Below are 18,937 nucleotides of genomic sequence, written 5' to 3'. Positions count from 1 at the left end.
TGATAGGTGGAATGCTTCATGAATTTGCGTGTATCCTTGCGCAGGGGCCATGCTAATCTTCTTTGTATCAGTCCGATTTTAGTATATGTGCTGCCGAAGCAAGTGGGAGAGGCAGCAGCAGTTGCCCAGGGTTCCTGTGTCTTCCTTCCTCACCTTTGAACTGCGGACTGGAGTTATGCGATTAGCACTTTAGCTGGCTTAAAAGCTGCTTAATTGGGCGTTAAGTCTCCAATCTCTCCCCCGCCCCCCCCCTCCCGCCTCAGGCAGAGCACTCCATCACGTTCCCCTGGGCTCAGGTTCCCACCTGACCGATTCCGTGCCACCCAACCTGGAAAACACCTGCAGTCTCATCCCTCTGAATGAATTTCAGGAACCTACTTCCACAGGAAACCTTCTACAGTAATATGGGTCAGGAATTACGGAAACCCATGAAGGCCCCTGCTGTGTGTCTGGACCATTCCATGTGTGTCCCCTCCCATCTTTGCTAAACACATGCTCTGTGACCTTCAGCCTACCACATGTAGTGCTGAGGCATGTTAAACACACACCCATTCCTATCTATACAGAGGCTCTCACACTGTGCACATCTGCACCCATACCAAGGTATGTATTCACATCTCTGTCACTTTCACTTGCCACATAAACTAGTGTACTAGTAGAGTGAAGTAGTGTAACAATGGGGAAAATATGTTGTAAGTTCCTGTGAGTAGCAATAACTTCAACAGGATTTATGCTTTTAAATGATTCCTCAGGCAGGCTGGGGACTTGTATAGCATACATGCATTTATACAATTTCAGTTACTGGGCCAAATTCTCCTGTCAATCCCACTGAAGTTGCTCTACATTTATTTTGCAACTTTCTTCCCATAGAATTCCAAAGTACGTCACTAGCTTACCATAGAGACAGTTTCCAAGAGATACTGTAAATTTCATTGGGGCAGGGGGGATTTCTGCATTTAGAAGGGAGGCTTCCTACTCTAGCCTAGGAGCCTAATATAGTCAAATTTCATTGCGTGGGCAGGTCAGTGATGGAAGGGTCAGGGAGGTGTCATCTGATTCATAAAAATCCACAGACTCATCATTTCAGTGGTGTCACCCTTGGTAGCGTCACAGGAGGGACTCACTATCCTCGGCTCCCAGCTCCTGCGCCTCCGCTTGGTAGAAATTTTGATAATATAATGCATCGGAAATAGGGCGAGTTGGGTATCATTCGAAAGCCCTTTCCCCACCCCACCCAAACTCAGTTACCAAACAAGGCAAACCTAGAACAATTATGTAGATATATATTGGAGAAAATGTTTAAAAGGCAAAGTTGTGGTAATTACACTTTAACACCAGGATGCATTGCTTACATAAAAAAAGACTTAAAGCGTTCATTCATCGGAGTCATCATCAGTGTTGTCTCTGTCTAGGGCACCACTGCTAGATGCATTGTCACACTAATCCTCATCCGTTCCACACTCATACATCTCCATAAGTGATAGGCTGATGGCCAAACATTTGCAGGGTGGTGAGCATCTGGTCTTTGCACATGACCATCGATTAGCGGAAGGATTGATTCCAGAGCGTGTGGTATTTCAAACATAACTGGTGTGATCAGTCCATTCTCCAAGATCCATCTAAGCCCGATAAAGGAGAGTAGTTTTGGATGTTGTCAAGGTTCCTTCCCCACTCTGAACTTTAGGGTACAGATGTGGGGTCTTGCATGAAAACCTCCTAAGCTTATTTTTACCAGCTTAGGTTAAAACTTCCCCAAGGTATAAACTATTTTACCTTCTGCCCTTGGACTTTTGCTGTCACCACTAAACATCTAACAGGGATATAATTGGGAAAGAGCCCGTTTGGAAACGTCTTTACCCCCAAAATCCTCCCAAATCTTACACCCCCTTTCCTGGGGAAGGTTTGATAAAAATCCTCACCAATTTGCATAGGTGAACACAGACCCAAACCCTTGGATCTTAAGAACAATGAAAAAAGCATTCAGATTCCTAAAAAGAATTTCAATAGAAGAAAAAGTCAAAAGAATCACCTCTGTAAAATCAGGATGGTAAATACCTTACAGGGTAATTAGATTCAAAGCATAGAGAATCCCTCTAGGCAAAACCTTAAGTTACAAAAAGACACAAAAACAGGAATCTACATTCCATTCAGCACAGCTTATTTTCTCAGCCATTTAAAGGAATCAGAATCTAACGCGTATCTAGCTAGATTACTTACTAAATTCTAAGACTCCATTCCTGTTCTGTCCCCCGCAAAAGCATCACACAGACGAGAGAGAAAGAGAGAGAGAGAGAAAGAAAGAAAGAGAGAGAGAGGCTTTGTTTCTCCTTCCCCCCAGCTTTTGAAAGTATCTTGTCTCCTCATTGGTCATTTTGGTCAGGTGCCAGCGAGGTTGTCTTAGCTTCTTAACCCTTTACAGGTGAAAGGGTTTTTCCTCTGGCCAGGAGGGATTTTAAAGGTGTTTACCCTTCCCTTTATATTTATGACAGATGCACTTAATCATCCTGAGGCCATTCCATTGCCTGGTAATTTGCCTTCCTGATAACAGATGTAAATGCATCCTTTGTCAGTGGCATTTTTTCTCTGTTTGTCTGCTTCTTGGAAAACATCCACTTATGTAGCTCAGCAAATGTCACAATGATGGTCTTCAAATACTAAACTTGGCATATGAATGCCTCCAGCTGTTCCAAGCATCTTCAGAGCGAGGAAGGAGTCTTTGGTGGCTGAATCAAATGCCTTCCAGTAAGATAATTTGATGTTTCCAGCCAATTGTCCAGTAGTGTCACATTCGGAAATGGCATGGAAATCTTTCAGGATGGCATCTTTTAATGGTTCAAATTATAGGAACACATCTCTGATGGATATAGAGCAATTCTGTTCCCCAGCAGGAGGCACAAAAACAAAATCTTGCTGAAGTCTTGGGTAGCATCTCACAGTGAGCACTAAAACATCTGTGTCTTGTGCAAATATCCAAAGTTTAGTAGCATTTGTGGCATTGATAGCATGCAAGATTATATTAGTGTCAGCCTCCTCATGGGAACTACAAAGAAACTCCACTGAATAGTGAGAGGCAGCAGCTTGATTATACCATGTGACAACCAAATTCTTCAAGCAATTCTTCACATGCTGGAGTGTTTTTCCTGCAAGATATGCATTTAACTCATCCTTCGTGTGAATATGAGATAGCAGCATTTCATTGTGGCACTGGAGATGTTCATGGAGTCAGTGAATTTGTATTACACAGGTGCAATAGCATGGAGGCTCTTCTTTCTGGTAATATTTTTAATTGATTTTTCTGCATACATGTCAGACACTAGGTGGATTTCATCATAGGTCCAGTATTTTCTCCGTGACCTCATACTGAAGTATTCAGCCCAATCTCAGCAGGTGTTAACAGGTTCTGGTTTGCCAAGAACTTGTACCTGAGTCATACCATCTATGATTGCTCTGCTGAAAGGCCCCTGCCGACATAATGTGCCGGTTACATTGTCAGTAGGTCCTGGCTTAGGAGGACCATACAAGATGTGCATTAGTTTGCTTTTCACCTGGCACACATGCATTGTTCCATAGCATTCGAACATCAATCATGATACCTTGGAGAACTCGGACTTTCCCAAAGTCTCATGTAGATCAACATCATACTAAGATCTGGACATGACCAGGACATGAGCACCCACGGAGTTGGTGCCTATGTAACCAGGTATCATGTTCTGAGCATTAGCCGGTAACACAGTACTGTCAATCAAGGGCTACAATGTAACTTGGTGAGGGATGCATGTTTGTCATGCCTGTGTTAAAGTATAATTTTAAAAAGTTGATTTTTCAACATTTTCTTGAATAGTTATCTATATAAGTGTTCTAGGTTTGTCATATTTGGTACCATTGCGTTCGTGGGAGAAAGGGCCTTTGAATGATGCGCATTTTTGACAACATTGTGCAGTATTATCAACATTTCCACCAACCAGAGGACCTGGAACTGGGAGCCTGGGGAGGAGGGCAGTGAGTCCCCCCGCCATACTGCCGAGGGTGACACCATTGAAGTTAAGATTTTGTAGCTTTTTATGAATAAATGACAACTGTTTTATCTTTCTGGGGAAGCCTCGGGGTGAGACTTACAACTACTTTGCATCAGCTCTACTGGCATAAGGTTGCTGCAACACAACTGTGAATTCCTCCCAGAAAAGATCAGTCACTTGTACGGCTGGCACAGTTAATGATGTAGGTGCAGGACCAGAGGAAATTATACAGAGTAGAGTGAAGTCTAATTAAATAATAATACTTGTAAAGTTCTATACAAGTGCACATTTATACCCCTCACTCAAACATCTCTACATTAAACATTGTTTGCACTAGGAAAAACATAGGCTTTATAACTTCTCATCATTAAAAAATGCTGGAATCTCTGCTCCAACTTCAATCACCTTGTGTCAGAGCCCATAACTAGAAAATTTCGCCTCAAAGATGAATGTTTTGGAAACTTACAAGCATGTGAAAACAAAAGGTTATGACAGAAATTGGTCTGCAGTGTTAACTAAATCTGGTGGTCACCAGTTGCAACTGGCAGAATACAAAGATCACTTCATCCCTTGCTGAAATGCAGCTACCTCTGGGGTGGAATATACCAAAGGCATTAAACAGCATACAGCAACATTCTGCAAAATTTCAGACACAAAATGAAGAGGACACTATATCCAACTGAACTCAGGACAGCAAAATGTAGTTACCTACAATATGTTGTCTATTGCCTGTTGATTAGAAGTGAATACACTGATTCCAAAAATTAAGAACTCCAGAGACAAACCCTGAATATAAACCACCACACCACTTGGATCCTCTCTTTCTCTCTCTCTTTTATTTTTGGTGAGATTCTGAAATGTATTGATAAGGGTTTGGCCTTCCTGGTTTCAGTGGGAGAGATAACCCAATGGTCACTGGGAGATCTAACCATCACATGATCCTCTACCCCTTCCATTACAGTCACAGAAATCTCTTCTTCCCAAGAGGGCTAGTCAATACTTAATTATGTTCTAGGGTCTCTCAAAATGATGAGTGGTGTACTGGGGAGAGTTTGATTGATCTTTTACGCCTCCTGCCCTCCTCTACAATTTTAGAGAACAGGGATTGTTGCATGGTGTTTGTACTTTGGGGATGAGACAGATTTGCATGCACTGAAAGGCTAATGTGCAGCTTTAGTGAGATTCAAATGAGTGTTTCCAATTCTGCAGCTAACTAAAGGGGTGGATAGGAAGGCTGCCTCCTCCAAAAAGATAAAGCAGGATGGTGTTAGAAGGAGTGCATGGGTTTACTTCTCAGCTCTTCCAAACATCATGAGAGCCTCCTGAAGATGTTAAAAGTCTGTGAGATGCGCAGAAGTTCACCCTGACCCGCTGGGAAAAAAACCCTCAAATAGACGGAAGCCCAGGACTGTAGGAGGTTTGGAAGGGGAGTGTTGCTGACTCTCCTGCTTTTATCACAATATTAGGGTTTTATTCCTTAAAGCTCCTGGATTCCTGTGATGATATGAGAACCTCAGCATTTTTCTTAATTACTAAGTTTCTAGCTTGAAAACATGAACCCTAAAGGCTCCAGGACCAGATGGCAATTAGAAAGAACCCCACATTTATTTTTTATTTTTAAAAACTCTTATGATTTTTAGCCCAATCTCATGATTTTTGCTACTTGACTGATTTTAGATTTTAGAACACTTGGCCTTAGGGGGCAAAGGTCGTGTGGTTTAGGAAGGTGCCTTTAAAGATTTGGCTAAACTAGTAAGAAACGGTCAAACTTCTGGATACTTCTCTGATCCAAACTCAGACTCTGACATTTTGAAGTTTGACCACCCCCTCCTGTTGATGTGTTTAGTATTTCAGGGCTTCTTTATAGTCAAGACAAGTGAGGCACTGAGTGTGTGCCTTCAATGCCGGGAATACCATCAGACATGATATGCCTCATGTCAAACCTGGTCTCTTGGCCCTTGGCCAAAGATAACTAGCATTAAAACCTTTAACTTTTTAAGTTAAGCATCAAACCTAAAACAATACCTAAACTGACTAAACCAACAACTAGAGGCTCTGTCTAAAGAGCATACAATATGATGGGGGCTAATTTAGCTACAACTAATCAGGAGAAAGATCTTGGAGTCATCGTAGATAGTTCTCTGAAGACGTCCACCCAGTGTGCAGCGACAGTCAAAAAAGCAAATGGGATGTTAGGAATAATTAAAAAAGGGATAGAGAATAAGACAGAGAATATCTTATTGCCCTTATATAATAAATCCATGGTACGCCCACATCTTGAATACTGCGTACAGATGTGGTCCCCTCATCTCAAAAAAAGATATACTGGCCTTAGAAAAGGTTCAGAAAAGGGCATCTAAAATGGTTAGGGGTTTGGAATGGGTCCCATATGAGGAGAGATTAAAGAGGCTAGGACTTTTCAGCTTGGAAAAGAGGAGACTAAGGGGGGATATGATAGAGGTATATAAAATCATGAGTGGTGTGGAGAAAGTGAATAAGGAAAAGTTATTTACTTATTCCCATAATATAAGAACTAGGGGCCACCAAATAAAATTAATGGGCAGCGGGTTTAAAACAAATAAAAGGAAGTTCTTCTTCACTCAGCACACAGTCAACCTGTGGAACTCCTTGCCTGAAGAGGTTGTGAAGGCTAGGACTATAACAGGGTTTAAAAGAGAACTGAATAAATTCATGGGGGTTAAGTCCATTAATGGCTATTAGCCAGGATGTGTAAGGAATGGTGTCCCTAGCCTCTGTTTGTCAGAGCGTGGAGATGAATGGCAGGAGAGAGATCACTTGATCATTACCTGTCAGATTCACTCCCTCTGGGACACCTGGCATTGGCCACTGTCGGTAGACAGGATACTGGGCTGGATGGACCCTGGGTCTGACACAGTATAGCCATTCTTATGTTCAGGATCTTCTTTCCAGATTTGCTCCTGGTCTGTTGCAGCTGGTGGTTGGAAGGAACTTGTAAGGTGATGAGTCACTCCTGCGCTAGGCTCCAGCCAATCCACAAGCTAGGAACTGGCCATGTGACTTCCAGACCAGGTATATAAGCCTCTCAAAAAGAAAGAGCCTCTCAGTCTGCTCAGTGTCTCTGTAGGGCTTGGAACTCATTTTTGACTGACAGTGACAAGACTCCCCAAGCCTTAGCCTGTTCTTTCTCCATCCATGCTTTCACTCTAACTCTACCCTGGACTCTTGATTCCAACTCTGACCACTAGGCATGACCCTCCTTATCACAGTTTCTCTCAGAACTAAGCTGATCAGGGTGTGACACACTCTAGAATGTTCAAGAACAGATGGGGGAGGGGTGGGTGCGTGGGCACTGCTAGGTAGGTTCCATTGTCTGAGCTGTACATGACTCCTGCATCCCAAAGGATCTACAAAGGAGCTAAGATTTATCATCTCCCATTTTACAGTTGGGGAAACTGAGGCACGGAGCGGTGACATGACTGGCCCGAAGTCACAGGTCACTTCACCTCCCTGTGCCGCTACAGGCTGGCTGAATCCCATTCCAGCATTCTATCCAATAGGCCACATCATACATACTCCTACATCCATGGCTATACACAAACACATTCTTGCACATACAATATCATATGTACATTATACACGCATACCTATAAAACACACAGCTACATGCACCCCTTCCTACATGCACCTGTGCACACTCCTATAGCTATATACACTCATACGTACATCTTGGTATCTACACACACTTGCACACTTAAATACACAAACATGCATATACACACAGATTTGTATGTTTCCCTCCCACCCCAACCCCCAAAAAAGCAACAACAAAACTCCATTCACTTAAAGTTGCTCAGGTACATCTCCTTTCCACACAATCATTAAAAATCTCCACCTGTGACATTTACTTTCATAGAATCATAGAGTTGGAAGGGACCTCAGGAGGTCATCTAGTCCAACCCCCTGCTCAAAGCAGGACCAATCCCCAATTTTTTCCCCAGATCCCTAAGTGGCCCCCTCAAGGATTGAATTTACAACTCTGGGTTTAGCAAGCCAATGGTCAAACCACTAAGCTATCCCTCCCCCATTTCACAACAGCCTCAACTCACATGCTTTTGCATGATCTGTTTACTCACAGGTCCTAATTCTGTTCTGCTACTCCCATGTCAATCTGGAGTAAATCAAAATCAGCGGATTTACTCCAGATTTGCACCAGTGTAACTGAGAGAAGAATTTGGCCCTCAGATTGTGGTTCTACAACAAACATGCTTTCAGTTCCAACACACAGAATCACCCAACACACATCCAATTCTTCACAATCACACTCAAACAATCACACTGAAACAGAAACAATAACTCTTTCTAATCTCAGCTGGATGGACTATAAAACCTACCTAGTGGTGCCTACACACCCACCCCTCCCCCATCGATTCTTGAGCATTCTAAGGTGTGTGCCTGTGAACATACCTGGAGGGGTTAGGTCTTTAATGTGTTACTGTATTTGTATCTGGAAAAGTATGAGGTCGGAGGAAAGTTTGGCATCTGATGAAGTGAGCTGTGGCTCACGAAAGCTCATGCTCAAATAAATTGGTTAGTCTCTAAGGTGCCACAAGTCCTCCTTTTCTTTTTGCGAATACAGACTAACACGGCTGTTACTCTGAAACCTGGCATCTGAGTGTGACTGTGAGGCATTAGATGTGCACTTGGTGAGGAGAAAAGGAGGACTTGTGGCACCTTAGAGACTAACCAATTTATTTGAGCATGAGCTTTCGTGAGCTACAGCTCACTTATGCTCAAATAAATTGGTTAGTCTCTAAGGTGCCACAAGTCCTCCTTTTCTTTTTGCAAATACAGACTAACACTTGGTGAGGATGTTCTGTGTGATTGTGAGGCATTAGATGTGCATTTGGTGAGGATGTTCTGTGTTGGAAGAGAAAGAATCTCTACTGACATTTCAAAGAGGAAATGGTTTTAAAACTGCTACATGTCTGAAAAGCAGGCTCTAAAGAGCATGAAAAGCACATAGAAAATCAAAATTTCTCCTTCTCGAGGTTGTTGGTGTTTGAGGATAATTGATTCCTGTGAGTTACCATGCTTAATTTAGGGATTCACACCCTGCTTTAAGTGGAAAACTAAACACACCTTAAATTTGGGGAAGATGGGGGTGCCTCTGTAATGCACACCTATATCTACACCCTCTTCCCCCCCACACACCAGGAATAACCCTGTTGAAATCAGTGGAGCTACACCAGCGGAAAACGAATGCGAGAGAAGAATCAGGACTGCAGTACACGCACCCACGTCTGAGCACAAATGCATGCAACAATATATTCCCATATCCACACAGACTTTCAGGCACGGACAAAGAGGTACGGTACACAGTAATATACAAAACACCCACAGCCAAACCCATGCAAGCACACAGTGACATACACACACACACACACACACACAGGCTGTTTGTGGGAAAGGATGCTACTCAGACCCCGTTGATCAAGATGTAGGAGGATCCAGATAAAGTGAGCACTGCAGCATGAGCAGTGACTCTGCAGCTAGCTCAGGGCTTCCTCTTCAAGTGTGGGCGCTTCCCCCCCTTCAACTTCCTTCCTGCTCTAACGGCCAAAGCTCAAAACTGAGCGCAGATAGCAGAGAGGGTCCCCGGACGCAGACGCCAGCCAGTGAGTATAAATGCAGATAACTCGGGGGAGGGGGAGCTGGAAAAGAGCCTTTTCACTCTGCTACCACAGTTTGAGCCTGTTCCCTGTGGCGGAGGGAGGATTGATTTGCACAGCTCGACAATAGGGAAGGGTCTGAAATGCAAAGAGGACGGTCCTGGCTGCCCCAGAAAAGGGAAGTTAGACAGCAGTGAGGGGAAAGGGGAGATGACTGGGCAGCCGGAGTTCAGCTCTGCACTGCGCTGTCAGTGAGCCTGGGAAATGCTCGTGAAGGGTTCGAGGGGGCTGGGAGTTGTCTCCTGCCCAGGCTCCCTTGGTAAATAACGCTATGCTTTGCTTTCTCAAGAGGCCTGCTCAGGCAGGGGGGTATTTTACCTTTCATCCCTGAAGGGTGGGGCTGGGAGAGGAAGTAGTTTACCCTGCATCATGGAAAATTCCATTGCATTCCCTCTGCCAAATCCTCATGGTTGCGTAGATAAGCCCTATATTTGGGGGTTACGTTGTACGTGAGTTTGATGCTCTTAAGAAGCACTGGTAAAATGGCTGGTGCCCCCTATTTATGCCCAGGGCAGATACCATACAGCACAGGGAGTGGCAGTAAGGTCTTTCTCTGCCTGCTGCCTCCTGTCAGCATGCCTCCCTCTGACCTACAGCGAGCACGTCTGAAGCTTCAACCTCCCCTGCCCGTTCAGCCCTGGGACTCTGCCAGAGTGGGTGGCTGGCACCAATGATTATGGTGTTTTTGCTCTTTGCCTTTTGAAGCTGTCACTTTCTGGCAGGGGCTCCCTAATTCTGGCCCATTGTTTCTCCCCCATGGCCAGAGACGAGCCCCCGGGCCTCACAGACACAATTTGAAATCTAGTGCGTGAAGAGAGGGAGGTCTCGAGGGGCAGGGCAGGGGCACAGGGAGGGCCGAAGAATCTGTGGGAGTGGGTAGGGAAAGAGAAAGCATTCGTGATAGGAAACAAATCGTTAATTTCTTTCCAAAAGTGTTTTAAGGGTTAATTTTATTTTTTCATTGTAAAAGTGGCCATTTAGTATGTAGACAATATATCAGAAGAGCCCCAGGGGCATCGCCCTTCCTGTTGGGCCAGTGAGGCAAACCACACCCGTGTGCACTAACAAACAAGGTGGAGGAAACTGAGGTGTCCAGGAGAAGCTCTGATGTGTTCCATTTTGTAGATGACAGTAGTGAGTGAGGACACATATGCACAGAAGGCCCATCCTTTTCCACTGAAGTTAATGGGAGTTTTGTACAAAGCAGGATTGGGTTCTTGAACCCTAGAAGTAAAACTCAGGCGTGGGTCTGACCTACTCCATGTAGTAGGGATCAGCAGCGTAGGCATACGAATGAGCCAGGAGGGACTAGCCAGAGCCCTATCCCTTTGGCTCACTCAGGTAATCAGGTAGTCTTCCATTCCAGTTTGCCCAGGTGGGTTGCTAAGATCTCTGGGAGGTTTAGGGCACCCAAAGGAATTCCTGAGAAGGGGAGTCCTCTGCACTAGTTCTGATGGAAAAGTTCCTCAGCCCCGGGCAAAGCAGGAGGAAGATCTTAGGGAAGGGGAGTAATCAGAAATTCTAGGACAAAATCTCTATTCTCCACCTCCCTCCCTTTCCCTCTATCAATGACTTTTTCTCCTTCTCCCTCTGTGTCTCCCTCTATCATAAATCATAAAGATCCTCATGGAGGGAGTGAGGAGTGGGGAGGGCAGGCGGACAAGATGGTGCAGGGAATGATTGACAGTTTCAGGACTTCATCCTGCATTATTCATTCTGAAGCTGGGGGATCAATCAGATTTTTTCCCATAGGGTCCTGGGACAGACCTGGATTTCCTCTTTCATGAGGACAATCTCAGGTTCTTTTGCCATGGAATGCAGACTCCCTGAACCAATTTTTCAGTTGGTGTAAATCAGTGCAGTTGCAATGAATCACCAATTGGAAGATCTGAGCTTTCTCCTCATCCGTAGGGCTGTCTCAGATTTCCTTTTCTCACCACTGACTTCTCCACATTAGTGCCAGACTCACTGAAGGATTTAATTGTAATGCAGTTTCATAGAATATGTATTATCCTTTGGAAGGCATGACCAAATCTGTCTGTTCCTTGGCTCGTTAGTCAGTCTATGTATCTATCACCTTTACGCCACCAAAGGCATCTGCTAACATGCTCCTCCTGGAGTTTTTCCATCAGTCTCACCAGGACTGGGATAGTGTCTGAAGCTGCCAAGCTGGGTGTGACTCAGCCTTGCACAGTTCTATTCACAAACTCATCCCGGGAGAGTCATTTTAATTTAATTTAAGTTTTTTTGATGACCAAGTGAAATATGTCATTATCATCAACATATCCGTTGTGTGAGTGGGCAAACATTAGGGTTACCTACCTAGAGAGAAGAATTAGAGGGAAATTGATTGAGAAATTTAAAATAACTAAGGGTAAAGTGGAAGTGTATCAATTCCCCCTTTTCATACTGTCCCATGACACAAGAATGAACGGTCAGTCACTAAAATGAATGTCCACTATATATAGAACAAATCAAACAAAACTGTCACACAGCAAAGAATGATTTGGTTGATGTGCAGTATCCACCATTGGCTATGGCATTGTGGCTGGGGTTTTTTAAACCTTTCTCAGAAGCATCAAAAATTGGCCACTACCATATACCAGACTAGATGGACCAGTCATCTGATTCATTAAGGCAGAACCTACAGTCCTATCTACTCAACCGCTCAACCTTTCCTTCCTTATTCTGGCCATTTATCCCCTACTCTACTTCATTCTCTCCTTTTGGCCATCCATTCTCCATCCATCCACCTATCTCCTCATCCTCCCTCCGTTTTTTTCTGTCTCTCTTTACTTCTTTCTGTGCAGCCACCAGAGCAGGTTCATTCTTCCAACTGGTGACCTCAGTGCAGCTGCACTGATTTATACTAACTGCAGAAGTGTCTCTGGAAGTCTGGGATAATCCCAGGATTCCGTGGGGAAAGAACCTGCCGTTGTCTTCATGGAAGAGGAAGTCCACTGAGCAGCTCCTGTCTAAGCTCGCGCTGAGACAACTGCTCATTGACTTTAGTTCTCACTTCCTCTCACTTCGGAGATGTCTTATGGTTGAAATGCTACTGCTCAGAGCAGGTCTGCAGCTGGGGCAAGTATTGTCATAGGAACAGACCACACATTTCCTTCCTACACAGGAAGTGGACCCTGTCATTGCATGAAGTGAGCTATTTTCAAGGGTGTGCAGCAGAGAAAGTCTGGGGCATGTGCAGCTGTATTTAATAGGATTCATTTTCTTGAGCAAAGAGGGTTTATTTAATCTGTTCAGTTAAGAGAGTCATTATCAGGTATTTTACCTCCTTGTAAATTCTGCGTTTCTAAGTGTTATTTATAGCCCATTAGAAGCAGGAAAATTAAACCTTTTCCTTAATGACTTTTATTTCCCTCCATGCTTCTATATGTGACAGTCACTTTTAATGTGAACTCATTGATCAGTGCTGAGGCTGCTTGCCCAAGTTATTGTAGTCCTGTGCTAGGGTTGCACAAGGTGGCTTGTTGCAAATTGTCATTGTTTCAGTCTAAGTTGTTTTTGTCACTCCTGGAGGCCTCACAAAGAGCAGGGGGGCGGGGGGCGGAACAAGAAAGAAAGACAAGGGGGGAAGCATGTCTAACTGAAAATACAAAAACAGCAACAACAGACTAATTCAACCCTCAAGCATCAGATTTCTGAGCATTTTGCTTTGGCATTAGGTTACGACATTGAATGTGGTGCTGATGCAAGGCAGCAGTGCTCGGACAATTTGTATAGTGGAGGTCCTGAGAGCCACTGAACCAAACTGTGAACCCTGTATATGATAGACACCACTTCAAGCCACTGGGTGCTGCAGCACCGTGAGCACCCCTAGTTCCAGTACCTATGGTGCCAGGTGTCTGACTGACAACCCTGGAGACTGAGTTGCTTTCTCCAGAGAACAAATACCCCCTCACCCCCCCCCGGCTGTACCCACCTGCTTTGTTCTGCCACTGACTGGCTGTATTGCCCTCCTCAGGCCAAGAGACCATGACTGAGAAAACCCCAGACCTACATGTAGAGGAAGAGGAGGATGATGTGGATGGCAAAATCAACTACAAGCCCCCACCCCAGAAATCGCTTCAGGAGCTGCAGGAGCTGGACAAGGATGATGAAAGCCTCGCTAAGTACAAGAAATCCCTGCTGGGGGATGGGCCTGTGGTGGCAGGTATGGATCTCTGATGGAAAAGGCTCACAGAGAAATACAGTGTATGTCCAATCCTGGTTGTGGGAGGACACAATGGTGGAATGCATTGTGGGGAAGGATTGAGGTTGTCCCCAATGGGGAGGGTACAGTACATATATGCATTGCTCTTGCTGGGGTATGGGAGCAAGCTACCAGATATGTGCCTGACTGGGGTGGGTGGACTCAAATGGAGATAGGGTCTATAGTGTCAGGTCTGTGGCTAGGGATGTCTGGGATGGGGCGAAGGCTTGTGGAGGCATGAATGCATGCCTGAGAGAGTTCCTACTGAGAAAGAGCTTTGTGGTCTCAGGTATGTGCCTAAGGGGGAATCCTGCCTGGATGGACCCAAGGTGGCAGCTATGCCCGGGTTAGTTCTTTCTGGGGCAGCGTCATGTGGTGGAAGGTATGTTCCTGACAGTCTCTTCTAGAGGGGTAGTGGGATGTGGCTTATGGAATGGTTCCCATTGGGCAAGGTGCATTGTTCTGTCTTCCTAAGAGGACCCAGTCATTATTCCACATTAGATAACAGAGCGTTCTTTAGACAGGGAGGTGAGGAAGGGACCCTGGATTCCTTAATTCCTCTCCCTCCCTCCACTTTGATTTTGCAAGCCAATTGGCCTCCTCTTTCCAATCCTACAGACCCAACAGCTCCCAACGTGGTAGTCACACGGCTCACCCTGGTATGTGATACTGCTCCAGGACCAATCACCATGGACCTTATGGGTAGGTGAAGACTTCTTTCTTTGTCACATATGGGAATGATCAGAGGTCCAGCCCAAATTTTAAGTCTAAGGATAATTCCAGAGCCCTGTTTCCCATTTGAAGTTGGTGCTGTGGAAAGTGAGGTAAACCCTAGGGGAATATTCCCTATGGAGATCTCAGGCCTAGTTTCTTATTTAAAGTACAATTACAGTAAAAAGAAGGTTAGAAGTAATAAAGACATATGTCTGTGGTCTCCATCTTCAACTCCTCTGCAGAAGATCTTGGAAATCTCTAAGAATTGCAGGTCTTATAGTTCTTTGTATAAAGGGAAAGGCGTGTGCTCTGGTTTCTGCCCAGCTAGCTTCTAACAGCACAAGATATAGGTACATGTTAGAGTAACAGGCCATTTTGAAACTGGAGTATCAAGCAACCTTGCACTTCCGGCTTCAGGGGACATGGTGAGAGAGTCATGCTTCACCTTATATGGGCTTCTTATCAGAGAGAGGAAGTCAGGACTGGCAAGGCATTGATACTTCCTGTTCAACTGAAATCCCCAGCATGCATGCATGCACAGCATTGCAAAGCCATTTATCTTCACACACTGTGCAGCCCATCTGAGTTTCCAGCCGAGACACTCCCCGCCTCCACTCCCTCTCACTAGAACCAGGGACTCCACATGAGCGAAACAGCTAACATGTGGTGCATAGAGGGCCATGCTACGTACCTGGTTCACTGGAGTAACAGGAGGACAAAACACATCTGCACACACGTGTGTGCCTCTCATTTGTGTATCTGCGCACACACACACATGCCTCTTGTGAATGCATGTGCACACACACACACACACAAGTGTGCACATGAATATATATACACAAGCATGCTCTATTTTTGTGTATGAAGAGGAGCACATATGTCTATGCATGCATATACCTGCGTACACACTTGCATATGCACGCACCTGTATGTATGCACATTCATAAAGAAGCTTGCATATACACACACCTGCATGCACATTTCCCAGGTGCGCTATAGGAAAAACCGATGAAAGGGCACATCCATTCCCTGGAAGAGTCTGGTTTCTTCTCTTTGTGGCAGTACTATCTATCTGTCTGATTCTCTCTCTACAGGGGACGTTGCGGCACTGAAGAAAGAGACATTTGTACTAAAGGAAGGAGTTGAATATAGAGTTAAGATCCACTTCAAGGTGAGTCACTTTCTCTCTGGTCCCTTCCCATAGGTTGCTCAGTGCACGCTCCAGTCACCAGCCAGTCATCACAGATAACCAGAGCTGAGCAAAATGTTGGAAATGATGCTCTGAACCATGTAAAACTCCAGTGATTTGGGGTATTGTTACAAATCACCTTGGACCACATGCACCTAAAGGTTTGCTAACCTTTGTAAGCCTGTTGTGTGAACCTGATGAAACTAAGGTGGTGAACTGGAGGTTGCATGGAAACCAGTCAAAATTCATGCTTGGAAATGGTTCATACATGTCATTATGTGAAACTCAGTAGCCGTGACTGAGTTTTGCTTTCAGTTTTTGGGACCCAAAGCAAAATTTGATTCCACACAAACCAAAGCTGGAAAAAAAAGCTTCCAATGAAGCCCTGTGAAGCTGATCTGCTGAGAGTTGCTGGGCTTCCCAAACACCTAGAAGTGGGTAAAATAGTTGCAGCACAAGACAAAATACACAGAATCTGAGATTTTCTGCATTGTGTTATGCCCTCCCAAATGGCTTCACATTGCCAAAAATTTCAACAGAGTTTCATGCCATTTCCACGTGCTTCCTTTTGAAAATGGGGTGCGTTCAAAGAGCAAGGTGGCATGCAAAGCAGACACGTTCATCTTTACAAGTTTTTGTTAAAAAAGTAGCTGCATTTTGCAGAAAAGCAAAATTTGAGAGATGTTCAACCTCCTGAACTGAGAAACTGAAAATGTTAATGTGGACAAATTTTCCACCATTTCCATGCAGCTCTACTGCACACAGGCCTAGAGATAATGACACCCCAAGAGTTACACCCCAGTCTTCTTTTTGCTAGGAAATGTTTCCTTAAATTTCCCACCCTTGCTGATGGGATAAGGCTATGGCCAGACTAGTTATCTTAACTCTCTCCCTGGCTCCCAGGGCTGGCCAGGATTGGGATCACTGTAGGCACAGCAAACTGAACCCTGGGATGTGAAGGAGCATGTTCTGTTGTTTTCGGATTTAATAATGCTTCAGTGAGGCACTGTGTCCAGACTGGGAGAAGCAGGGGATGCAGCCAGGCTGTGACTCTCCTGGAGAATATTGAGATTACTGGGGCTGTGTCTACACTAGCTAACTAACTAGTTGAACCATCTCTCTCCATATCCTGGGAATGAGCTTCCCACCCCTTCAGTGATCCCAGTCCCCTGCAGCCCTTGAGGTGAGGGAGTGAGCTCAGTTAGTCTTACCCTAGACTTTCCCCATCTCTTTGTGCAGAATGCATGACTCCAGTCAGCTGGTTCTGGGGTTTAACATGGGAATGCTCAGCTGTGAACCTTGTGCTTCTCCTGCATTCAGCCTTCCCCCAATCGTCTCTGCAGAGCCTCCTGAGAGACTGGTTAACTCGCCCCACCTTGGGGGCTTGGGCAAGGAGAGGAAGAACTCTGATGCACATTAGAGAAACAGAAGTATCCAGGTTGTGTGAAAACTCATCTCTGGCTACTGAGAACTGCCAGGGCTTCCCTCAGCAATGTCTGCTCCATGTTGGGCCCTGAGGCCTGTCCCGCCCTGTCCAGCACAGGGAAGGAGGAGAGTAGTGGCGGGGGGAGCTGGTACAGGAATGTCTGTGTGGTTGAGGGGAGGAGAGCAGGAGAGATTGCACTGAGACCCTCCTCATTAGACTCATCTCTGATCACTTCCTCTTGCAGGTAAATAGGGACATTGTGTCCGGACTGAAATATGTGCAGCACACCTACCGGACGGGGGTGAAGGGTGAGTAAGAGAGAACCCCCTCTCCTCCTAAACACACCAACCCCCCATGCTCTCCCAACCCTGCACACAAATTCTCCCAGCCTATAGAGATATCCCTCAGATCAAAGAGCCCCTTCCAAAGGCTCTCATCCTACACTGAGCCTTCCCCTGACACAGGCAGCCATGTGTACACCACTCATCACACAGGTTTCCATTATATACAGATCCTGCCCAAGCCACCCTCTCAGAATTTCCCATTCCATACAGAGCCTTCAAACAGACACAGGCAAAAACAGCCTGTTCTGTGCTACCCCACAGAGCTTCTAACCGTATAAAGAGCCCTCTTCCTTTCGTACACACACAGCCCTTCTCAGGCTATCCCGAGGGAGATCCTCATTCCACACATAGATTCTATATATAGACTCTGCAAAAAAATCTCGCATCATTTCATTCAGTGAGTCTGTCTGCCCCCTGCCTCTGCCCTCTCCCGCTCATGCCTGCCTCAGTTCCTGTGTGATCCGTACTCGGGAACCCAGCTTTTCCTCTCCTTGTTTACTTCCCTCCTCATGGGCTTTTCCCTTGTGGATTGTTTACTCCTAGTGGATAAAGCTACGTTCATGGTTGGCAGCTATGGGCCACGGCCGGAGGAGTACGAATTCCTGACACCTATTGAGGAAACACCCAAGGGCGTGCTGGCTCGGGGCACCTATCATAACAAGTCCTTCTTCACTGATGATGACAAGCATGACCATCTCACCTGGGAGTGGAATCTGTCCATTAAGAAGGAGTGGACAGAGTGAGCTCACTCAAGCTGCCTTCTCTCTCCTTCCCCTGCCTGCTGCACTAGTCACCAGGAGTGCCACGCCCTGGACCCGCACACCATGCTGCCCCCCACAAAAGGGTTCCAGAACCCTCCTAACCCTTGTTCCTTCCTGCCACAGGAGATTCTGTTAAAAGCAGGTCTTTGCACAGGCCCACGGACAGCCTCTGCATTTCCCGCTGCTATATTGAAAATAACCCACCTAGAGCTGTCGTGACATATGAGGGGCTAAATTGGGAAGAATCCCTCTCCCTTCTGGTCCCTCTTTTGCTCCAAATCAGGTCTCTGAAGTGCCTTTTTGAGGGAACACAATCATCTTGCCAGCTCTACAACTCTCATGGCAGGGCGAATTGCCCCCCTAAATGGTCCTCCACGGTGTTATTTCTGCCTTGTGCTCACTGTAAATGGCTGTTCCCATTATGGTCTTCTTATCCTGGTGTGGTGCCCAAATCATAGTCCTGCCTTTGAAGGCAAAAGCAGTCAAGGAGACTCAATTAGCTGCCATGACTTGTAAAGACACCAGTGTCCCAAGAATAAAGTCAGTTTCTTTCTTCCCTTCTGAGT

At 45.5% G+C, this 18,937-nt stretch overlaps 1 protein-coding gene and 1 non-coding gene across 2 annotated transcripts; one reads left to right on the top strand and one right to left on the bottom strand.

The window, feature by feature from the left end:
- Window positions 1-102, bottom strand: LOC144259775 (U6 spliceosomal RNA). The gene has a single exon (XR_013344910.1). It is a non-coding gene; the product is annotated as a U6 spliceosomal RNA (small nuclear RNA).
- Window positions 103-9,600: 9,498 nt separating this feature from the next.
- Window positions 9,601-18,935, top strand: ARHGDIB (Rho GDP dissociation inhibitor beta). The gene is made up of 6 exons (XM_077831533.1): window positions 9,601-9,673; window positions 13,710-13,898; window positions 14,556-14,639; window positions 15,746-15,822; window positions 17,511-17,574; window positions 18,154-18,935. Exons 2-6 carry the CDS (start codon window positions 13,721-13,723, stop codon window positions 18,351-18,353), a joined length of 603 nt encoding a protein of 200 aa, XP_077687659.1. The 5' UTR covers window positions 9,601-9,673; window positions 13,710-13,720; the 3' UTR covers window positions 18,354-18,935.
- The last annotated feature ends 2 nt before the right edge of the window (window positions 18,936-18,937 follow it).

The sequence above is a fragment of the Eretmochelys imbricata genome, chromosome 1 (genome assembly GCF_965152235.1).
Source record: "Eretmochelys imbricata isolate rEreImb1 chromosome 1, rEreImb1.hap1, whole genome shotgun sequence".
In the NCBI taxonomy this organism is placed as follows: Eukaryota; Metazoa; Chordata; order Testudines; family Cheloniidae; genus Eretmochelys; species Eretmochelys imbricata.
Note: the sequence above shows the minus strand (reverse complement) of the source record. Positions and strands in the feature narration are given on the sequence as shown.

Coding starts and splice junctions, on each gene's coding strand:
- ARHGDIB (XM_077831533.1), top strand. CDS start 13,721: ATGACTGAGAAAACCCCAGACCTACATGTAGAGGAAGAGGAGGATGAT. Junction 15,823..17,510: donor GAGTTAAGATCCACTTCAAG/GTGAGTCACTTT, acceptor TTCCTCTTGCAG/GTAAATAGGGACATTGTGTC. Junction 17,575..18,153: donor CTACCGGACGGGGGTGAAGG/GTGAGTAAGAGA, acceptor GTTTACTCCTAG/TGGATAAAGCTACGTTCATG.